The sequence below is a fragment of the Zalophus californianus genome, chromosome 4, assembly GCF_009762305.2.
Source record: "Zalophus californianus isolate mZalCal1 chromosome 4, mZalCal1.pri.v2, whole genome shotgun sequence".
Classification (NCBI taxonomy): Eukaryota; Metazoa; Chordata; class Mammalia; order Carnivora; family Otariidae; genus Zalophus; species Zalophus californianus.
The window spans coordinates 64686942-64708716 of record NC_045598.1 but is presented as its reverse complement, the minus strand read 5'-3'; the positions used below and the strand labels follow the sequence as shown (position 1 = coordinate 64708716).

Below are 21775 nucleotides of genomic sequence, written 5' to 3'. Positions count from 1 at the left end.
CATATTACAATTAGTTTTTATAGTTCTGTCTCCCCTAACCATCTATCTATTAAACTATGGCAGACGCTGTGTCTTAGTTCATCTTAATGCAACAGTTAAGACACTCCTCATTTCCTGGAATTATATGACCCTGAGCAGGTCACTTAAGTTCTCCTTATCTCAGTTTTCTTTATGTTTAAACACTAATACAGGATGTAGTCCTAATTCATAGGATTGCTAAAGGTAAAATAATGAAGTGAATACACAGCATTTAGTACTACACCTGAGATCTAATAAAATCTCATTAAGTGAGAGCAATCATTACTGTAATGTTCACTGTACTTGGCACAAAATAGTCATTCATTGATTATTTACTAGATAAATTAATCACAAAAGCACATGATTCTTGGGGGCACCTGGGGGCTCAGTCATTAAGTGTCTGCCTTCAGCTCAGGTCATGATCCCAGGGTCCTGGGATCGAGCCCCGCATCAGGCTCCCTGCTCAGCCGGGAGTCTGCTTCTCCCTCTCCTGCTCCCCCTGCTTGTTCCCTCTCTCGCTGTGTCTCTCTCTGTCAAATAAATAAAATCTTAAAAAAAAAATTTTTTTTAAAAAGCATGTGATCCTCTAATAAATTAAAAATAATTAAAAATAAAAAAAAGAAATTCAGCATGCTCAAGAAATTATTGTTATTAATACACTTTGGCAGTATGTACTGTATCTCTAACAAAAACTATGGATCTTTTAAAGACCAGCAATTCTACTTCTACTTATATACTAAGATAATAATCAGACAAGTATATGCAAAGCAAAAAACACATTCTAAAGGGAACAAGAGGGAACTGCTTAAATAAATTGGTGTATATATTTACAAATTTAACACTAGGTACATATTAAAAATAATAGCATAGAAATACATTTGTTGACCTAGAAAAACATTCTTACATATTATCAAATATTTTACAAGCAGGCTACAAAGGTATAATCATAATTTTACTATATACCATTTATTTGTACATAATATAGAATTTTATGTCTCAATATATTTAAATGCAAATAGAAATGGATATATGCCATAGTACTATCAGTCATTACTTCTGGGTAGCAGAACATCAGGTGATTTTAATTTTTTGTTTGCTTATCTGTATGTTCTAATCTTTCTAAAATGAATCTGTATTATCTGTGAGTTAAATATTAAGGAAAGGAATTTCAGAGACTAACACACTGAAATCACTCCAGTTATGATTTATATATAAAATTTCCTTTGTAGACTTAATTCAGCTATCTCCACATACCTTTGTCTGATGCTGCTCTTTTAGTGTATTCAAGTACAAGGTGCTCTGGTTCCCATGGTAGTATTTTTCCTTTCTTCTTTCCACGTCTTCTTTTAAAGTGATGGGCCAGAAAAATTACAGATACAGCACTCACTGCAGTTACCACAAACAACTTTTTTGCTACTGGTGAAAATTTTATCTGGAAAAGATGCAGGTAGACTGAAAAAAGCTTCTTATATTTGTTCACTTAAAATAAAGATGTAAGAACAAAACTTATTCTTAAGCTAAAAGTGAATACTATATTAGTACTAGTTCTAAGTACTACCGAGAGAATATTATATCACACTCTTTAAATGACAGCTAGCCCAACCTGAATTTTAAAAACAAGCAAAATGTATTATTTATTACTTTCTGAAGTTCTTAGGTAAACAATATTACCACAAAAGTCAAAAGGAACACAAAATGATTCAACCCCATTAAAACCTATTGAACTAATGATTTTCCTGCAACTAAATGTCTGAATCATTGCAAGATTTTAAATTACAGGAATAATTAATTCAGAGTTTTGCTTTGTTTTGTTTTTGTTTTTTGAGTAGGCTCCATGCCCAGCATAGGGCCCAACGTGGGGCTTGAACTCACAACCCTGAAATCAAGAACTGAGCTGAGATCAAGAGTCAGACGCTTAACCAACTGAGCCACCCAGGCACCCCTAATTCAGAGTTTTAAAACAAACCAACTTTTTTTTTAAACTATCTGGAAATCTGGACAAACATGAATTAACTCAATTTCTTTTTTTTAAGATTTATTTTATTTATTCATTTGAGAGAGACTGTGCCACCCAGGAGCCCCAAATTAACTCAATTTCTAAATGCTATCTGAATAAGCCCTTTTATGCATGAATTATTCAACAAATATTTACTCAGCATTTTACAATGTACCACACTGTGCTATGAAAATTAAAATTAAAATCTTACTGCAATTTTCTTCAACAAGCAAATATTAATGCCTTTCAATGATCAGGAAGCACTAGGTATAGAGGACACACATCTTGCCTCCTTCAAGCAGGGTGCTAATAGTAGAGACAAATATATTCACAGATAATTACAGTACAGTGTGATAAATACAGTAGTATAAGTATACACTAAGTATCAACATCAGAGCAAGAGGTAATTAACTTTGTCTTAGGGGACAGACACTATCAACAGTAAAAAATACAGGAGAGCAATAAAATAAAGCCATAGTCTTGAGGTATAGAGCACTGGAAAGAGTGTCACTTCCAAACTCACAATAACAAAAAAGCCAGACAAATGGCAAGTTTTCATTTTTTCTTGGACCCATCACAATGCTGAGGTCAAAGGGCAATCAACTGGCCCTAAAGAGACACAGGTATCTCTGAGATAGGACATAAGCTCTGGCATGCAGAGATAAAACACAGCAGGACATCAGTAAAATGAGTTCAACTAGTTTGCCTGGTAAATTGGTAAAGACAGTGTGCACTGGTGAGAGAGGATAAAGTACCCCCGGGGAGCAGGGGGGATGCTGCAAAGATAGGGGTAATCCATACTTTTTGCAGGTTTTATCTTCATGAATCCCATCAGGCTCTACTCACAGAAAAGACTGCTAGAGCCCTAAGTCTCCCTAATGGTGTAGAACTGGAAGGAAACAGGAGTTTTTGTGGAGGGGCATTAACTGCATCAATACCCTTCTCTATACCTTCCAAAGAACAAAAGACTTAATCTGTGGGATGCAGCTTCAATTTCCAAAGGAAATTTATACCATTAAATGCTTATATTAAAGAAGAAAGATATCAAATCCATAATCTGAGTTTTTGCCTTAAGAAACTAGAAAAAAGAACAAATTCAATCCAAAGCAAGCAGAAGACAGGAAGTAATAAAGACTAAACAGAAATCAATGAAATAGAAAGACAAATCAATAAAAACAAAAGTGTTTAAAAAAACCAATAGGTTCACTCCCAATAGGTTTCAGGGGGAAAAAATAAAACTGACAAAGCTCTAACCGGTCTGACCAAAAACAAACAAACAGAGAGAGAGAGAGAGAGGGAGAGAGAAAAGACACATATTACCAAAATCAGAAATAAAAGAGGTGTCATCACTAAAGACCTTACAGATATGAAAAGGATTACTATAAACAACTCTATGCCCATAAATTCAACAATTTTAGATGAAATGGACCAATTTCTTGAAAAACAGAAACTATCAAAATTCACTCAGGAAGAAATAGATAGCAAAGAAACTGAATATGTAGTTAAATAAAACCTTTTAACAAATGATACGGCAAATTCTACTAAGTATTTAAGAAAGAAATATCAATTCCATTCAATGAGGGAATACTTCCCATTTTTTGAAGCCAGCATTATTATTAATATCAAAACCAAGGACATTACAAAAAAATTATGGGGTAGTATCTATAATGTTGATTTTATAAAAAATCCTTCACAAAATATTAACATATCGAATCCAGTGATATATAAAATGAATACTATAGATGATCTAGTAGTGTACATCCTAGGAATGCAAATCTGGTTCAACATTCAAAAATCAATCAATGTAACTTACCATAATAACAAACCAAGAAGAAACACCATAATATAATCTCAATAAATTCAAAAAGAACATTTGAAAATATTCAACATCCACTCATGGTTTTTAAAAAACTCAGCAAATTAGGACTAGAAGGTGTGTGGCTTAACTAGTGTCCCCCCAATATTCACATTTACCTTGAATATCAGATTATAATCTTATTTAAAAAGAAAATCTTTGTCCATGTAATTAAGGTAAGAATCAAGATGACATCACATTGTTTTAGGGTGGACCCTAAATCAAATGAGTGTCCTTATAAGGGATTAAAGGACACAGAGAGACACAAAAGAGAAAGCCATGTGAAGAGGGAGGCAGAGATTACAGTTATGCTGCCACAGCCAAGGAATGCCTGAAGCTACCAGAACCAACATCATATTAAAAGTGGCAGCCAAGGGGCGCCTGGGTGGCTCAGTTGTTAGCCGTCTGCCTTCAGCTCAGGTCGTGATCCCAGGGCCCTGGAATCGAGCCCCGCATCGGGCTCCCTGCTTGGCAGGAGGCCTGCTTCTCCCTCTCCCACTTCCCCTGCTAGTGTTCTCTCTCTCGCTGTCTCTCTCTCTGTCAAATAAATAAAATCTTAAAAAAAAAAAAAGTGCCAGCCAATATAAAAAGTCAAGAAAAAAGAATAAAAGGAATACACATTGGAAAGGAAGAAGTAAAACTCTGTATTTGCAGACAATTTTGATTGTCTACATGGAAAATCCCAAAAAATCTACCTAAAAATCTCCTAGAACTGATAGATAAATAGGCTACAAAGTCAATAACAGCAATAAGCAACTGGAAATGAAATTTAAAAAGCAATACCATTTATAATAGCACCTAGTAAAAGAAAAAGAAAAAAATACTTAGCAATAAATCTAAAAAAAAATCAGTGCTAGTTAACAACAAAACACTGATGAAGGAAATCAACAAAGATAAAAGGAGAGATACATCATGTTCATGGATTATAAAATGTTGTTTCTCTTCATACTGATGTACAAAAACCAAAATAACCCTAATCAAAATTCCAGCAAAAAAATTTTTTAAAGATTTTATTTATTTGTTTGCGGGGGGGAGCACGAGCAGGGAGGAGGGGCTGAGTGGGAGGGAGAAACAGACTCCCTGCTGAGCAGGGAGCTTGAAGCGGGGCTCGATCCCAGGACCCCGAGATCATGACCTGAGCCAAAGGCAGATGCTTAACCAACCCAGGCACCCCCCAGCAAAAATTTTTGTAGGTATTGGTAGCTTATTATTAAAAAAAAAAAAAATTAAGGAAAGGCAAAGGAACTAAAATAACCAAAATAACTCTGAAAAAGAGGAAGTTGGAGAACTTACTATAGCCAATTTCAAAATTAACTATAAAGCTACAGTAATTAAAACAGTGTGGTATTGACAAAACAATAGGCATATAGATCAATGCAACAGAACAGAATTCAGAAATAAACCTGTACAAATACAGTCAACCTATTTTTGTCAAAAGTAAATTCAAGGAAGAAATATCTTTTTTTAAAGATTTTATTTATTTGTCAGAGAGAGAGAGAGAACAAGCAGGGGGAGCAGAAGGCAGAGCAGGCAGAGGGAGAAGCAGACTCCCCAACAAGCAAGGAGCCCCGATGCAGGGCTCGATCCCAGGACCCTGGAATCACGACCCGAGCTGAAGGCAGACGCTTAACCGACTCAGCCACCCAGGTGTCTCTCAAGGAAGAAATTTCTTGAAGAAAACATAGAAAATCTATGTAGTCTAGAAATCCACCAAGACCTACAAACGTCCCTCCACAGATAAATGGATAAACTGGTACACCCATACAATGGAATGAATACTCAGCAATGAAAAAGGTCATAATATTCAGACACACAACAATGTGAATGAATCTCAAATGCATTATGTTAAGTGAAAAAAGCCAATTCCAAAAGACTATATACTATATAATTTCACACTACATACAATAATTCACTCATGGATCATAAACCTAAAACTCCAAGAATATAAAATCTAAAACTATAAAAGTTCTAGAAAAAAGCATACGAAAAAATCTTTGTGACCTTTGGTTAGGCGAATATTTCTTAGAGATGACACCAAGAACCTGATCCATTAAAAAAAAAAAAGGAAAGGGGCGCCTGGGTGGCTCAGTTGGTTGGGCGGCTGCCTTCGGCTCGGGTCGTGATCCCAGGGTCCTGGGATCGAGCCCCACATCGGGCTCCCTGCTCGGCGGGGAGCCTGCTTCTCCCTCTCCCACTCCCCCTGCTTGTGTTCCCTCTCTCGCTGTGTCTCTCTCTGTCAAATAAATAAATAAAATCTTAAAAAAAAAAAAAAAAGAAAAAAGTTGACAAATGGACTTCAGAATTCAAAACTTCTGCTCTTTAAAAGGCATTGCTTAGGGGTGCCTGGGTGGCTCAGTCAGTTAGGCCTCTGGCTCCTGATTTCAGCTCAGGTCATGATTTCAAGGGTCATGGGATCAAGCCTGCACTGGGTTCTGCACTCAGTAGGCAGTCTGTTTGAGATTCTTTCTCTCCCTTCCTTCTGCCCTGTCTCCTGCTTGCACAGCTCTCTCTCTAAAATAAATGTTTAAAAACATCCATCCATACATAAATAGCACTTTCCAGAAGTTGAAAAGACAATCTACAGACTAGAATAGTTACAAATGATAGATCTGATAAAGGAATCATACCCAAGGTATATAAGAAATTCTCAAAACAACCCAATTAAAAAATGGGCAAAAGCTTTGAATAGACACATCAGCAAAGATTTACGGATGGCATATAAGCATATGAAAGCATGTTCAGGGGCGCCTGAGTGGCTCAGTCGTTAAGCGGCTGCCTTCGGCTCAGGTCATGATCCCAGGACCCTGGGATTGAGCCCCACATCGGACTCCCTGCTCAGCGGGAAGCCTGCTTCTCCCTCTCCCACTCCCCCTGCTTGTGTTCCTGCTCTCGCTGTGTCTCTCTCTGTCAAATAAATAAATAAAATCTTTAAAAAAAAAAAAAAAGAAAGCATGTTCAACATTACTGGTCATTAGGGAAAATCAAATTAAAACCACAATGAGATTCTGCTATTCTATTAGAATGGCTAAAATGAAAAGACTGGCCATACCAATGATATGGCCACTTTGGAAGAAGTCTGGCATTTTTTAAAAAAATTAAATATATCTCATGGTGCCTGAGTGGCTCAGTTGGTTAAGCATTCACCTCTTGTTTTTGGCTCAGATCATGATCTCGCTGCTCAGTGAGGAGTCTGCTCCATATTCTCCCTCCTTCTCCCTCCCTCTCTGTCCCTCTCTGCTTGCTCTCTTTCTCAAATAAAATTTTTTTAAAATGTTTAAAAATTTTTTTAATTAAATATATCCCTATCTTATGATTCAATTGTTCCACTCCCAAGAGAAATGAAAGCATATGTCCATACAAAGACTTGTATGGGAATATTCTTAGCAGCTTTACTTACAATTAAAAAATAAAAACAGGAAACAACCCAATGTCTACCAACAGCTGAACAAACTGTGGTATATCCATACAATGGAATACTATGCAGTGATGAAATAGAATTAACTATTGATATACGCAACATGCATATATTTCAAAGTCAGACTAAGTGAAAGAAAAAAAGACAAAAGAAAGTACATATTGTATGATTCCATTTTATATAAAACAAAATGCAAACAAATCTATAGTGATCAAAAGCAGATCAGTGGTTGCCTGGGGGAAAGTGAGGGAGGGGACTTAGGGAGATGCAAAGGGAGAGACTACAAAGGGGAATGAGAAAATTTGGAGATCGTGGATATGTTCATTATCCTGACTGTGGCAAGAATTTCACAGATATAGGGACGCCTGGGTGGCTGTCAGATGAGTGTCTGCCTTTGGCTCAGGTCACGATCCCAGGGTCCTGGGATCAAGTCCCACATCAGGCTCCTTGCTCAGCAGGGCCTGCTTCTCCCTCTGCCTGCCTGCGCTCGTTCACTCTCTCTGACAAATAAATACATAAAATTAAAAAAAAAAAGAATTCACAGGTATAATATACACATGTATGTTAAAACTTAAATTGTATTTTAAATACAGACAGTGCAATGTGTGTCAATTATACCTCAATAAATCTGTTTTTAAAATAACATCTGGATTCTACACATAAAAACTGCTCATTTTCAGGGCGCCTGGGTGGCTCAGTCAGTTAAGCATCTGCCTTCGGCTCAGGTCATGATCCCAGGGTCCTGGGATCGAGGCCCACATTGGGCTCCCTGATGAACAGGGAGCCTGCTTCTCCCTCTCCCTCTGCCTACCGCTCCCCCTGTTTGTATTCTCTCTGTCAAATAAATAAATCAAATCTTAAAAAAAAAATTTGCTCATTTTCTGGAATACCAGAAATGATTTACTTGCATTTGCCATTAGCATGTGGCCTCAGTGACTATGATCTAACATAAAATTTAAAACTATCCTTACTCTACTTTTCCTCCAAGTCCACTTAAATTCCTTCAAAACTATCAAGAAAATATAGAAAATATAGAAATATAGAAAATATAGAACATTCCAATACCACCTCAAACTTTTTTCCCTTCACAAACTTTAAGAATTATTCTCTTAAGCAATGTCTCTATTACAGGCATTAGCAAATTTTTTTTTAAGATTTATTTATTTGAGAGAGGGAAAGAACTGGGGCAGAGGGAGAAAGAGAGAGTCCCAAGCAGACTTTACACCAAGTGTGGAGCCCGACCCAGGGCCGGATCTGAAGACCCTGAGATTATAACCCAAGCCAAAACCAAGAGTTAGATGCCTAACCAACTGCACCACCCAGGAGCCCCATAAGTTTTTATTTCTTTAGATTTGTTTTTCCCTCTGGAACCATACCTTCAGTGTTAAGAGCAACTAAATGAGATTTGGGAAAAAAAAACAACAGTTCCTTCAATCTGGATGCCAAAGACCCAATAATAAAATAAATTCTAAAAATAGCATTATTATTGGGGCAACTGGCTGGCTCAGTCAGTGAAGCATGGAACTCTTGATCTCAGGGTTGTGAATTCAAGCCCCACACTGGGTATAGAGATTAGTTAAAAATAAAATCTTAAAAAAAATTTTTAATTAAAAATAAAAGTAGCGCTATTAAGAACATCTTCTTAATTTTCAGTATCTTTTATAAACCGCCATGACCTCATTATCAAAACAATATTAATCTTAGATCAAATGTAAAAATTAGTATTTACTGCAGAAGTAAATGTAAGATAAGAAAATTAAGACCTCCATTAAAGTAAATAATCTATTAATAAAGGCCCAATCACAGTTAAGTGATAGTGTCTGCTTAAATTGTCAGTTCTAGGGGCACCTGGGTGGCTCAGTTGTTAAGCATCTGCCTTCGGCTCAGGTCATGATCCCAGGGTCCTGGGACTGAGCCCCGCATCAGGCTCCTTGCTCAGCAGGAAGCCTGCTTCTCCCTCTCCCATTCCCCCTGCTTGTGTTCTCTTGCTGTGTCTCTTGCTGTGTCTCTTGCTGTGTGTCTCTCTGTCAAATAAATAAATAAAATCTTAAAAAAAAAAATCGTCAGTTCTATATCCAAGGGCACTGAAGTTAAAGAACCACTATGATATAAATACGAAATTAAAACTACTCCATCAGACATATAATGTTCTTTACTAATATAAATTCAAATACAATAAAAATCAATTCACTTTTATTAAGATCCAAGTTCTGTTTATATGTTAGTTATTATTTTTATATAAAAGACCTATTGAAGTTTACAGTCATAATCTCATGAAAAAAGAAACCTTTTCCATGACAAAAAAAGCAACAAATTTCCCAGAGAAAATGTTTATCCTAAGTAATCTAGAAAACACGACGTTTGAAAGTCTCTAATATTACTCTTGCCTATCACTTCTTGTTTTGTTGCTTTTTTCCCTCCCAGAGGGAAGTCAATTGCTTCCTATATCATTGCCTGGAACATTGGAAATAGCATCTCAGAATCCCAAAGCTCAGAGGGGCTTTCTATGGTGATACAATCCATTTCCTCACCTCCAGGCAAATGAGAACTAGACACATGTCCTATTCACTCAACATGAATTGAGCATCTATTTATGGCCCAGACACTGAGAATACAAAGGAAAAGAAAACTACTCCTTATGCTCAGATTTCACACTTCATAACCTGATGCTATTGTTTAATGCTCTTGTCAAGTCCCCTACCATCTAATGTTCTCTGGAGACAGAGAATAGTCATGCACCAGTTTCCTGCTCCAATAACTTTATTTCCCTTTTTTCAGCATAAAGAATTCAGTTGATCTATTCCTCAAACACAGTACTTACACCTTTCTTTGGGGGAGAAAGGGCAGTTTCTACAAACTTTATTGAGGTTCTAAGCTCAGTAAGGGCTAAGAACTATGCCTAGATCTTGCTCACCACTTTATATCTTGACCGAAACACAGTAGAGGCTTAATAGGTATACTTTGAGTGAATCTCTCTGATAACTAGAAAACACTACATGCAAACTGTAAACTCTTGAATAAACAGGAATAACATCTCCCTCATAGGGTTGTTTTGTTTAGATAACATACATAAAGTAATATCTGACACATAGCAGGCATTAAAAAATGTGAGCTATTATTTAATGTTAATTTATTTTAATTAAAAAATGTTCAACAGTTTGAACCTATATTTTTTTTTTTTTGAAGATTTTATTTATTTATTTGAGAGAAACAGAGCACAAGCAGCTGGGAAAAGCAGACGCCCCGCTGAGCAGGGAGCCCAACATGGGGCTCAATCCCAGGACCCCAAGATCAGGACCTAAGCCGAAAGCAGACACTTAATGACTGAGCCACCAAGGCACCCTGAAATAATTTTAGATTTACAGAAAAACTGCAAAGATAGTATCTTTGCATCACTTAGGATTTTCCTGAAAATCCATCACTTAGGATTTTCCTGATGCTAACATCTTATAAAACTAAAAAATTAACATAAAATAAAACTAAAAAAACAAACATTAGTACAACATTATTAAACTATAGACTTTATTCTGATTTCACCAGTTTTTCCACTGATGTTCTTTTTCTATTCCAGGACCAATTCAGGAAGCCACACTGCATTTAGACAGATTTTTATTTTTTAAGTGCTCAGTTAATTCTTTGTCTTTCTCACTTAACACTCTGAATTTGGAGAATCAACTAAACTACTTATCTCTTTATGTTGTGTTTTCCAGCTGAAAAATAGAATCTGCTTGTATTAACACGATAAAGTAATACCATCTTAATGACCTTAAGGATACCAAAATAATCCTTAAGAAAACTACAGAAGCAAAAGAGACTTAAGTATTTTGTTTAGAGTATGTATTCACTAAATGAAAGAACAAATACTTGGAAAATGTATTATTCCTTAAATAAATGACAGGTAAATATAATAGGAGTTAACATTTATTGGGGTGCTCACTCATCTTTATTGCATGTCAAACATGATAAATTGGCTTCAAAGAGGTTAAGTAACCTGCCAAAGATCACACAATTCCACAGTGGTGAAACATGAATCAAGATGCATCATCGAAGGTGTTTAAATCCATGCATGTCTTCCATCATCTATTAAAATTACTTCAGTCACACAGATGACATCTCACTATGCAATTAAATATATAACTGAATTGCATCCAACATGGCTTCTCAATTTTTGGAGGCTGAACTAATGAACAAAAAAATCTTACATGTCTTTTTATTTTAAAAAAATCAATCCGATTCTAAAGTTACAGAACAAGAGCTCTGAGCTTTTCCTTAGTCAACAAACTTTTTCGGCATAGGCCAAGTAGTAAATATTTTAGGCTTGTGGAACATATAATCTCTACTGCAACCACTTAGCTCTGTTGTTATAGTGCAAAAGCAGTCACAGATAATACATTAACAAATGAGTACGGCTGTGTCCCAATAAAACTTTACTTGCAAAAACAGGTGGTGGCCTTGATTTCACTTAGAGGCTGTAATTTGCTGACCTATCTTAGGGCACTGATAGCATGGAATGAGTTTTGAATACTAAGTGCCATGGCTGAGAGTAAAAAATGTATCCTTAAGTTTACCTGCAATGACTCTTTATATTATTTTTAAAAATATCTCATGGAACAAGTTGGCCGATACACCTGGCCTCAGAAAATTACTCTTAGCATTGAAAAGTAGGTGGTATAGTAGAATCATATACGCAAAGGATACAAAAGTAATTTCTAAAGAAGAAATACCAAATGCTAATAAACATTTAAAAAAACTAACACTCTGATTTCTAGACTGTGAAAAAAGACATCATCAAATGATTAAGATTGATGAAGACTGTGCATTGGTATAGCCAATCTGCAGAGCAACTTAGAAATGACAAACAAAAGCCTTGAAAATATTCATAATTAATACAAATTGCTCTTAAATCTATGAAAAGATTCTCAGCTTAACATATAAGATATAAAATTAAAATCATGATGAAATACCATTCTCACCTACCAGAATGGCAAAACTCCCCAAATTTGGGGAGTACAAAATAATACTATTCCTACAGAAGGCAATTTAATAGTATCTATCAAAATTCAAATACATTTACTCTTTGGCCCAGAAATTCAAAGTCTAAAAATTTATCCTGTGCCTATACCTGTACCCCACGCCTATGCCTGTATGAATTGAAGTGTATCAAACTTACTCACTATATAACTGTTTGTAACAGTACAAGATCAGAAATGACACAAATGTTCATGTATACAAATACTACATAGCTGTATGAATAAAAAAAAGAAAAAGATCTATATATATATTAATACAGAAAGATCTCCAGGAAATAATTTAAGTATAAAAAAGCAGGAACATAGGTAGTGCAGGTAAACTAAATGATACATTCTCTACTCTCGGCCATGGTACTTAGTATTGACATTTACTTATTTATTTTTAAGATATTATTTATTTATTTGAGAGAGAGAGAACACAAGAGGGGGGAGGGTCAGAGGGAGAAGCAGACTCCCTGCTGAGCGGGGAGCCCAATGTCAGACTCGATTCTGGGACTCCAGGATCATGACCTGAGCCAAAGGCAGTTGCTTAACCAACTGAGCCACCCAGGAGCCCCATGGTACTTAGTACTCAAAACTCATTCCATGCTTTCCTCTTTTATAAGAAAGAGGAAAAAATAAGTATATAATTGCTTTTGCAGATATGTGATTAAGGAAACCCTAAAAGATATTCAAGTAATCCAAATGGTTACCTGTAGGAAGTAGATGGGGACCAAGACAGTAAAACCTCTCCATGTATGTATATGTACGTGTGTGTGGTTTTGATATATGAACCATATAAATGTATTAGCATTTTAAAGAATAATACACATTTATAAATAATACATTTTAAAGAATAATATTACTTTAGGATCATTGTAAGGATTAAATAAATTTGTAAATGTACCTAATATAAAATGTCTAGCACAGTGCTTTACATACAGTGGAGCTGCTAGTCTCCAAATGTCATCCAAACAGTATGATAACATATACAATAAAAGAATACCAAATATTTAGACTCAATATTTTCATCTCTAGAAATACACTATCATAAAAAATCTAAAAATTGGACAGACTTATATATAAATAATAAACTGTTGAAACAAACCAGAAACACAAAAACAGAGAAATATTCAATAGACTATAGTACATCTATATTCATAAAGCATTTCTAATAACAGAAAATGCTCAAAATATAGAACTTTATAATCTCAAATGGGGGAGCGGTCTGGGGAGTGGAGGGCAGAGAGATATTTACAAAAATAAAAGACTTAGAGAAGGTATAGCAAATAAGCTTTTATAAAAGAACTGTTGATAATTTTTTTTCTCTTTTAATTCTCTTCCATATTTGTCAAATTTTCTTTTAAGCATGTAGTCCTGAAAAAGGAGAGAAAGGAAAAGAGAAAAAATGGATTTGGGGATCACAGAGGTACGAGTTAAAAACTCACATTTGCACTTTTAAAATAGGCTCCACACCCAGCTTGAACTCACGACCCTGAGATCAAGACCTAATCAAGAGTCAGATGTTTGGGGCGCCTGGGTGGCTCAGTCATTAAGCAAGTGACTCTTGATTTCAGCTTAGGTCCTGATCTCAGGGTCCTGAGATCAAGCTCTGCGTGGGGCTCAGTGTGGAGTCTGCTTGTCCCTCTCCCTCCCTCTGCTTGCACACTCTTTCTCTCTCAAATAAATAAAATAAAATAAGAATCTGATGCTTAACCAACTGAGCCACCCAGGTACCCCTATTATTTGCCCTTTTAGACAAGTTGATGAAGCTCTTGAAGCCTCCAGATCTGTAAGATGGAGATGATTTCCAAATTCCAGGGTTACTTAGTGGATTACAGACATTTTATGTATAAAGGACATAAATAATGTCTTAAATATAGTGACCACTAGGTAGTAATTACTATTCTCATACCTCTTAACTGTGCAACATCCTTTCCTATACACATGTAAAATTACACTATATTTCACCCATCTGAGATACTATTCATTTTAATATGTAAGCAAGTTTTACAAATATTGAAATGTCAAAAATGATCATCTTGGATTTGATGATATTTGGTATAACTTTAGTGAACTAAATGCCACTTTCCATATGTACTTTTTTCTTTAGTACAATGAAGCACAAATTGCATTAGAAGCAAATATTAAAAATAAAGGGACTGCTCCCATGGAAGATATACAAATGGATAATAAGTGCATGAAGAGATGCTCAACATCACTAATCACTACGGAAATGCAAATCAAAACCACAATGAGATACCAACTCATACCCATTAGGGTGGCTACTATCAAAAAGCCAGAAAATAACAGGTGTTGGTGAGAATGTGGAGAAACTGGAACCCTTGTCCACTGCTGGTAGAAATAAAAAGTGATGGTGGAGCCATTATGGAAAACAATATGCCAGTTCCTCAACAAATTAAACATAGAATCACCGTATGATCCAGCAATTTCACTTCTAGGTATACATCCAAAAGAACTGAAAGCAGGGACTTGAATAGATATTCATACAATTATGTTTATAGCACCATCATTGACAAGAGCCAAAAGATGGAAGTAACCCAAATGACCAGCAGTGGATGAATGGATAAACCAAATGTGGTTTATGTCCATAAAATCAAATGTTATTCAACCTGGGAAAAGAAGGAAATTCTGACATGCTACAAAATGGATGAAACTTGAGGACATTATGCTAAGTAAACTAAGCCAGTCCCCCAAAGACAAATATTACATAATTTCATTTATGAGGTACCAGGCTCCCTGCTCGGTGGGGAGTCTGCTTCTCCCTCTCCCTCTAACCCTCCCCCCGGCTCGTGCTCTCGTTTGCTCTCTCTCAAATGAATAAATAAAAAATCTCTTAAAAAAAAAAGGACTATTTTTTCTACTTTAATTTAATTTATTTATTTAAGTAAGCTCTACACTCAACATGGTGCTCGAACTCATGACCCCAAGATCAAGAGTCACTTGCTCTTCCAACTGAGCCAGCCAGGCACCCCAGAACTATTTTTTTAAAGTAATACAATCTCCTTTAAAAAGTTCTTAATATGATAACAACAAGAAACCATGAAATAAAAACCAAGTTAAGTATTAAATTACCTTAATAAACATTTTGACTGAACCATTTAAAACCTCAATTGAAATTTAAATACTGTAAACAAAATACTATGCTCTGAGCAATAAACTTATTATTCAACTTTATGTTTCTTTCTTTTTTTTTTTTTTTACCTGGGAGAGAGAATAGTACCAAGACAGAGGAAGATCAAACACTCTTAGTACTGCTGTCTTCAAGGAAAACTGTGATTCGCTTACTGTTTCTTCTGACATGACTCCTCTTCTAATCTTCATTAAATGAAACATAAAAACATATGAGCCACTAAATGAAAGATACAAATTGAATATTTAACTCTATCAGTTTTTTTTTGCAGTTAATTATTCATGATATACTTCCCTGAAGAAAATTATAAGCCAAATTTATCTGAGCTAAAAGTTTATTTATTAATCACCAAAGGACCCAAAAAGAAAATGAGTTAGATTTGAACTAAGAGTTCAGGTAACACATTTTCCTTAGAAAATTTCAGGTTCTAGATTCTCTTTTTTCTGGTTAAACATTTCGGCTTTTAAACAGTAATTTAAAACTGATTTCTTCTCACCTATTTCCTACAAGGGAATCTGATTAGAACCAGGACCCTTGGGGCTAGAAAGTAAACTCAGTTCACTGAACTTCGGAACTCAGGGACTTATTCTTCTACTAGCCCATTTTAAAGATCTTCAAAGAAATGCCACACATATGCTATGAAATTTTAATATTGTTTTAATACCTATTTCTATTGAAACCAAAGAAAGAGAAGTCAGATGTCTACAGAGAAAGCAGCTATCTCTCAGAAAGGCCCTTAAAGGTAGCAGAACCTTCATAGAATCATGATGGTTCAGGCTCTGGGTCCATGCTTTTCAAAGCCAGAAACTCAATTTTATCTTTGTATCTAGCTGGACATACACTAAACAAATTCACATAGTATTGATGTATAAATTAGCTTACAAATTTATTCATTTATAATAAGGAAATATACTATCCAATAAAAGAATACTTATACATGTCATCAAAACATACCCTCTCTAAAATAAAAAACTGTAAGGAGCTAAATTTAAAAAAAAAAGTTAAAAAGGCTGCCTGGTGAGTACAAAATTAATGGATCCTGAGGAATATTTTATCTAGGCCAATTAAAAGCCTGAGACAGGTCTCTGGTACACAAGAGAGTAGGCTTCTCCAGTAACGAGAATGTTTACATCTGCCAAATCTAGTATTTCTTTTCCTTGAATAGGACCACATAAACATAACTAAAGAGAAAATAAAAATCATTAGCAATCTCTCTATAAAAAGCTTATTGGCTAGCTATACTTTAAGTCCTTTATTTCTGCGTATCTCTCTCCTCTTTTTGTAGACTCCAACGAACTACCCTTTTGTTAATATCTTTTCTTCACACAAGTATCAAAACCACTGATTAAGCAGTAGTTCCCTTTCAAACCAAACACAGTAATACTTCTCAAGGTGGGTTACTGCTACTGACACTAACCTTATTCCCTACTAGTGACACTCACAGAGTATAAATTTAATCCCCCCCCCATATTCTAATTACAATGTTCAGGCTCAGTATAATTCTAATTGAAGTACATTTATTCCAACCAACAAACTTTGACATAAACATATTACTGAGAAAACAAAGGAATCCATGAAGAAACAAACAAGAGAAAAATGGTCCTCTGGGGAATGAGACTAGGGGTGTAAGGGAGGTTGGGCAAGGAATCACTCCTTTTCATAAGTCTTCTCAAATATTTAATTTTTTAAGCACCTACATTTGTCACTTTCTTTTAAATGTTACACTAAAAAAAAGCACACTTATCCTGTCCGCCCCCAAAACTGACAACTGCTTGAGAAACATTTTTAGTAGTTAAATAGATTCTGGATCATTAAGCCATCTATGCTACATTAAAAAAAAAAAATACTGAGTAATTCACTCAAAGTGACTTTCTCCATAATAGAGGGTTCGAATTTTTTAAGCAGAGGAGAAAGAAAATAAAGCAAACATTTCAATTTAAGCTGCCGGGGTTTTCTTACAAGAGTTCTGACAAATCTCCTTTTTTGCATTCTACCTCATTTAACTTAAAATCACTGAGGGAATGATTCTAAACTTAACAATTGAATAATGTAAAAAAAAAACCAAACTAATCATTTCATTTGCTTTCATAAGTATTAAGATGAACACCAAGGCAGTTTAATTATTCAAATTTGTAGAGAGACTAAAACATCACCAAAAATACCGTATTATGTAATATTACTCGCTTCTCTCCAGCTAACCACTGCGGAGCTAAAAATGTGTGTTTGTTTCTTAAACAACCTAAAATTCTATTCTACAGCTTGGACTTTATAATTTCAGCAAAAATGAAAGTCTGAAATACCCTAAAAAAATTTGACGTGAAGCCTAAACCCATACAACAGAACTCAGAAAAACACAGCAAAAATGCTTTGTTGCAATCATGAAAGAACAGTAATAATGAAAGTCTGGGCAAGAGCAAGATCTTCTGGAGTCCTCCCTCCAGAATATAAATGTTGAGCAACTTTATTTACAGAAGGGTCCCAACGCCACAATCCTCCCAATGCTGCATTATTCTCTGAAAGCACCTGCAAAGAAAGCGTAATCTTCCCCCATTCAAAAACCACTCCCTGCTCAAACCACTGGCATTCAAACAGAAACATGGACCAACCAGCGGCACCTACCTCCAACAAGACCCCCACCCCCGACCCCCACAGCAGTCTCCTCAGCGGTCTCCCTTCTTTACCAAGGGACCAGAAAAGGGGCCTCCCGCAGGATCGCCCGCCCAGGCCCTCAGTCAGACTCGGAGCGGTCGGGAGCCCACCCTGATTCAGGGCCTCCCCCTGGCGTTGGGACTTCCCTGGCTTTCTGTTCCTTCACCCGCACTGAGAATCTTGAGGGCCAAGGCCGGGACCCTAGCCCGCGCCCCACCACGCCCACCACGCCCAGTCCCGCTGCCTCGGCCCCGCCAGCGTAGCGACCCCACCCGCCCCAACGCCCGCCCCCTCCACTTTTGTACCTGGTGCTCCAGGCCAGGTGCGGCTGGCCCAAGCCTGCTTCCCCGCCGCAGCCCCGCGCTGAGCAGCCGCCTGGCCGCGGGGGCGGAGTCCTTCCGGGGTCAGCGTTGGGAAGGTGGAAAGAATGTTGGCGGGGGCCTTCTAGCCTTTCTACGTGAGGGGCTACGTGTGAAGCCGCTCCCGCCATTTTTGTTTAGGGCAGGAGATTTCTGCCTTGCTAAAAGGATCTAAGGACCACTTAAGAAAAACTGCGTTTTTACAATGCTGTTAACTGGTATCGTATTTCGTAGCCTTTTGAGGGATCTAGGACTATTCGGTGAATCTGGTGAAAACTAGGGGACATTACCCCAGAAAAATGCTCATAGACACGCTCATACATTGTTTAAAAGAAAAAATATATACAGTATATACAAGTTCAGACGCCCCAAAGCAATACATGGATCCCAGATTAAGAACTTCTACTATATATCCGCAGCACTTAAACAAATGAATGTTAAGAGGCATTCTAACCCTGTATGATGAAGTTATTGATTTCAATTACTCTTTTTCTCCATGTTTCCCACTGAATTAGAGTATGTAAATATGGACAACTATGAGTTGTTAGGCAGAGTATGTATACCCTGTTCTGAGGTTCTAACACACAGTAAACAAATGGGGGGTCGGGGGGTGGGGGAATGGAGAACGACAACAAAAAAAGATGCTGTTTCCATGTGCAGTCTTCAGCCAAAACATTCCACCAAAACTGCGGATTTAAAACTTCCAATTGCTGAGCATATTTGTGGTGAAATGTCGAAACAATTTTGTAAGGATAACTAAAACGTGACAGCAGTTTTTACTATTCCTACCTAAGGAACAGGAATGAATAATCATTTCTGTTAGTTTTCAAAATTCCTGTTTAGTCAAATGGGAAATAGGGAGGGAGAATGACAATGCTATGTGTGACATTGTTAGATAAATAATAACAAAGTGTGCAGAAATCTATGTGAAAATATTTTGCACTTATAAAGTAAATGGTACTGTTGACATCTGAAGAACCTGGAATTTGTGAGTCTGTTTTTTGTTTATTCTCCCAATCTCCTTTCTGCTGCCTCCTCCCTACTTCCCACAACTTCCAAACCCTCAGCATAACGGGAAGAGCGGTAGTAATTATAACTACCACTTAAAGCAACTTTACTGAGAACATGATCTCTTTTAATTCCACAATAAATGTTATGAAAGAGATATTAGTATATACCCATTATGGATTTTGCTCTTTAACAAGCGAACAAGAAATACCATATTTTCATTACTTTTCTAAATCAATGTAATTTGCTCCAAGTCTCCCTTCTCCTGGGTTGGCAGAGTATTTAATTGCTAAAATTAATGAAGGGAAACCTCACTAAAGTGGACTCAAGATGATATAAGGACAAGCTGGAAGGGAAAGCTTTACCACTCAATGTCAGTTAGGGAAAGAGTCATCAGTCACAGGCCCCAACAGGAAAGATACACATTGCATCTTCCACAAGAAATCGACTACGGCAACCCAGCCAGGGAGGAACCATCATCATCCCAAACCCTTGCTTTTCTCTAAGGGACTTTTGCTCAAAACAACCCTTCCCATCTTTCTCCTCTGTAAGATAATGTTCTTCTCCTGTGTTTGTTAGACTTGCCTATGGCTTTGCCATACCTTGCTTGTCTCAAATTGCAATTCTCTGTTATCCCCGAATAAGCCTATTTTTGCTGGTAAAATAATTGACTATTTTATTCTTAAGGTTAATACACAATCTTAGTCGTTAGTAGGTACATCAGTTAGGATGCTGTTAGCTACCAGAAAAAAGAAAACCAAATAGTGGCTTAAACCATAGGACAGGGTATTCCATATGGATGCAGCATCAGGGAGGCACAGTCTTTTATTTGGATATGATGCCTTTTTTTTTAAGATTTTATTTTTTTTTAAATAATCTCTACCCCCAACCAACATGGAACTTCAACTCACAACCTGGAGATCAAGAGTTCTGTGCTCTACTGGCTGATGCAGCCAGGTACCCCTGGATATGATGTCTTATGTTATCCTGGCCCAGGAGAAAAATGGGGCTTGGTTAAATCTAAAGGTCTGTCCCTCACCCAAAGTGAGGGGAATCATTAGTCAACCATCAATGAATTTGTAAGATCCAATATGTATAGTACCAAAATAATGCTGTAGTTTTAGACTGCCCACGTTCAAGTCCTTTCTCCACCTCTTACTAGGTGTGTGGTCTTAGGCCAAGTACTTAACATCTTGATGCCTCAGTTTCCTCATTGGGGTGTTAGGAAGATAAATGTAATAGTTCTTGTAAAGCACTAAGATTCTTATGAAAATTTTTAACTTGAGAAGTAACTCCATGGGATCTGAGGATAAAACTTTATTGCCATATAATTGGTTTCCTTTGTAATCCTATACATTTTGTTTTATGCATGTAGAAATGTTATGTGAGAAGGGGGTCCCTAATTTACCATTTACCAGAATGTCAAAGGGGTGCAAGATACCAAAAAATGGTTAAGAACTTAGAACAATCCTGGCACAAATTTCTAAGATGTAGGTCATATTCAGTGGGACTTTTCCATCACCTTTGGCAGAAGCTCCAAAGCGAAAAGAAATACCTGCTGGGGGTGCCTGGGTGGCTCAGTCAGTTGAGTGTCTGCCCTTGGCTTGGGTCATGATCCCAGAATCCTGGGATCAAGTCCTGTGTCGGACTCCCTGCTCCTCGGGGGGCCTGCTTCTCCCTCTGCCTCTCTCTCTCTGTCTCTGTCTCTCATGAATAAATAAATAAAATCTAAAAAAAAAAGAAAAGAAGAAAGAAAGGAAGGAAGGAAGAAAGAAAAAAAGAAAGAAAAAGAAAGAAAGAAAGAAAGAAAGAAAGAAAGAAAGAAAGAAAGAAAGAAAGAAAGAAAGAAAGAAAGAAAGAAAGAAAGAAATAGATACCAGGCGCTTGGATGACTCAGTCGGTTAAGCATCTGCCCTTGGCTCAGGTCATGATCTCAGGGTCCTGTGATCCAGCCTGCATCTGTCTCCCTGCTCAGTGGGGAATCTGCTTCTCCCTCTCCCTTTGCCTCTCCCCCCCCACTCATGCTCTCTCTCGTTCTCACCTCCTCTCTCTCTTAAATAAATAAATAAATAAATAAATAAATAAATAAATAAATCTTAAAAAAAGAGAGAGAGAGAGATAGATGCCAAGTGTCTAAATATTCTTAAAAAGGATGCTAGACCAACCACACAGGGCATGCTAGGAATAACATGAAGCCCCTTTAGCAATCCTCAGTCCTCACATACCTCCAGGGAATGATAAAGCAGAATTGATCAAAGAAGACTGAAAAATGAAAATGCCTAAGAGACAGTTTTCTGGAGTGCTGTGTGTTT

The 21775-nt window shown here is 36.8% G+C and overlaps 1 protein-coding gene across 7 annotated transcripts in view; it reads right to left on the bottom strand.

Annotated features, from left to right (window-relative positions):
• MIGA1 (mitoguardin 1) overlaps nucleotides 1-18491 on the bottom strand; it is a 91677-nt gene extending 73186 nt beyond the window's left edge. For 6 of the 7 annotated variants that reach the window (XR_003524196.2, XR_003524197.2, XM_027619024.2 and 3 more), the window contains exons 1-3: nucleotides 18402-18491; nucleotides 15519-15632; nucleotides 1273-1450 (exon numbers count right to left, since the gene is read on the bottom strand). Coding sequence is in view for 5 of the 7 variants with exons in the window: in XM_027619024.2 (XP_027474825.1) it covers nucleotides 1273-1450; nucleotides 15519-15617 (277 nt within the window). In the remaining 2 variants the exon portion in view is untranslated. The remainder of the gene's footprint in view (nucleotides 1-1272; nucleotides 1451-15518; nucleotides 15633-18401) is intronic. The other variant, XM_027619050.2, reaches the window with a different exon arrangement.
• Nucleotides 18492-21775: the final 3284 nt, after the last annotated feature.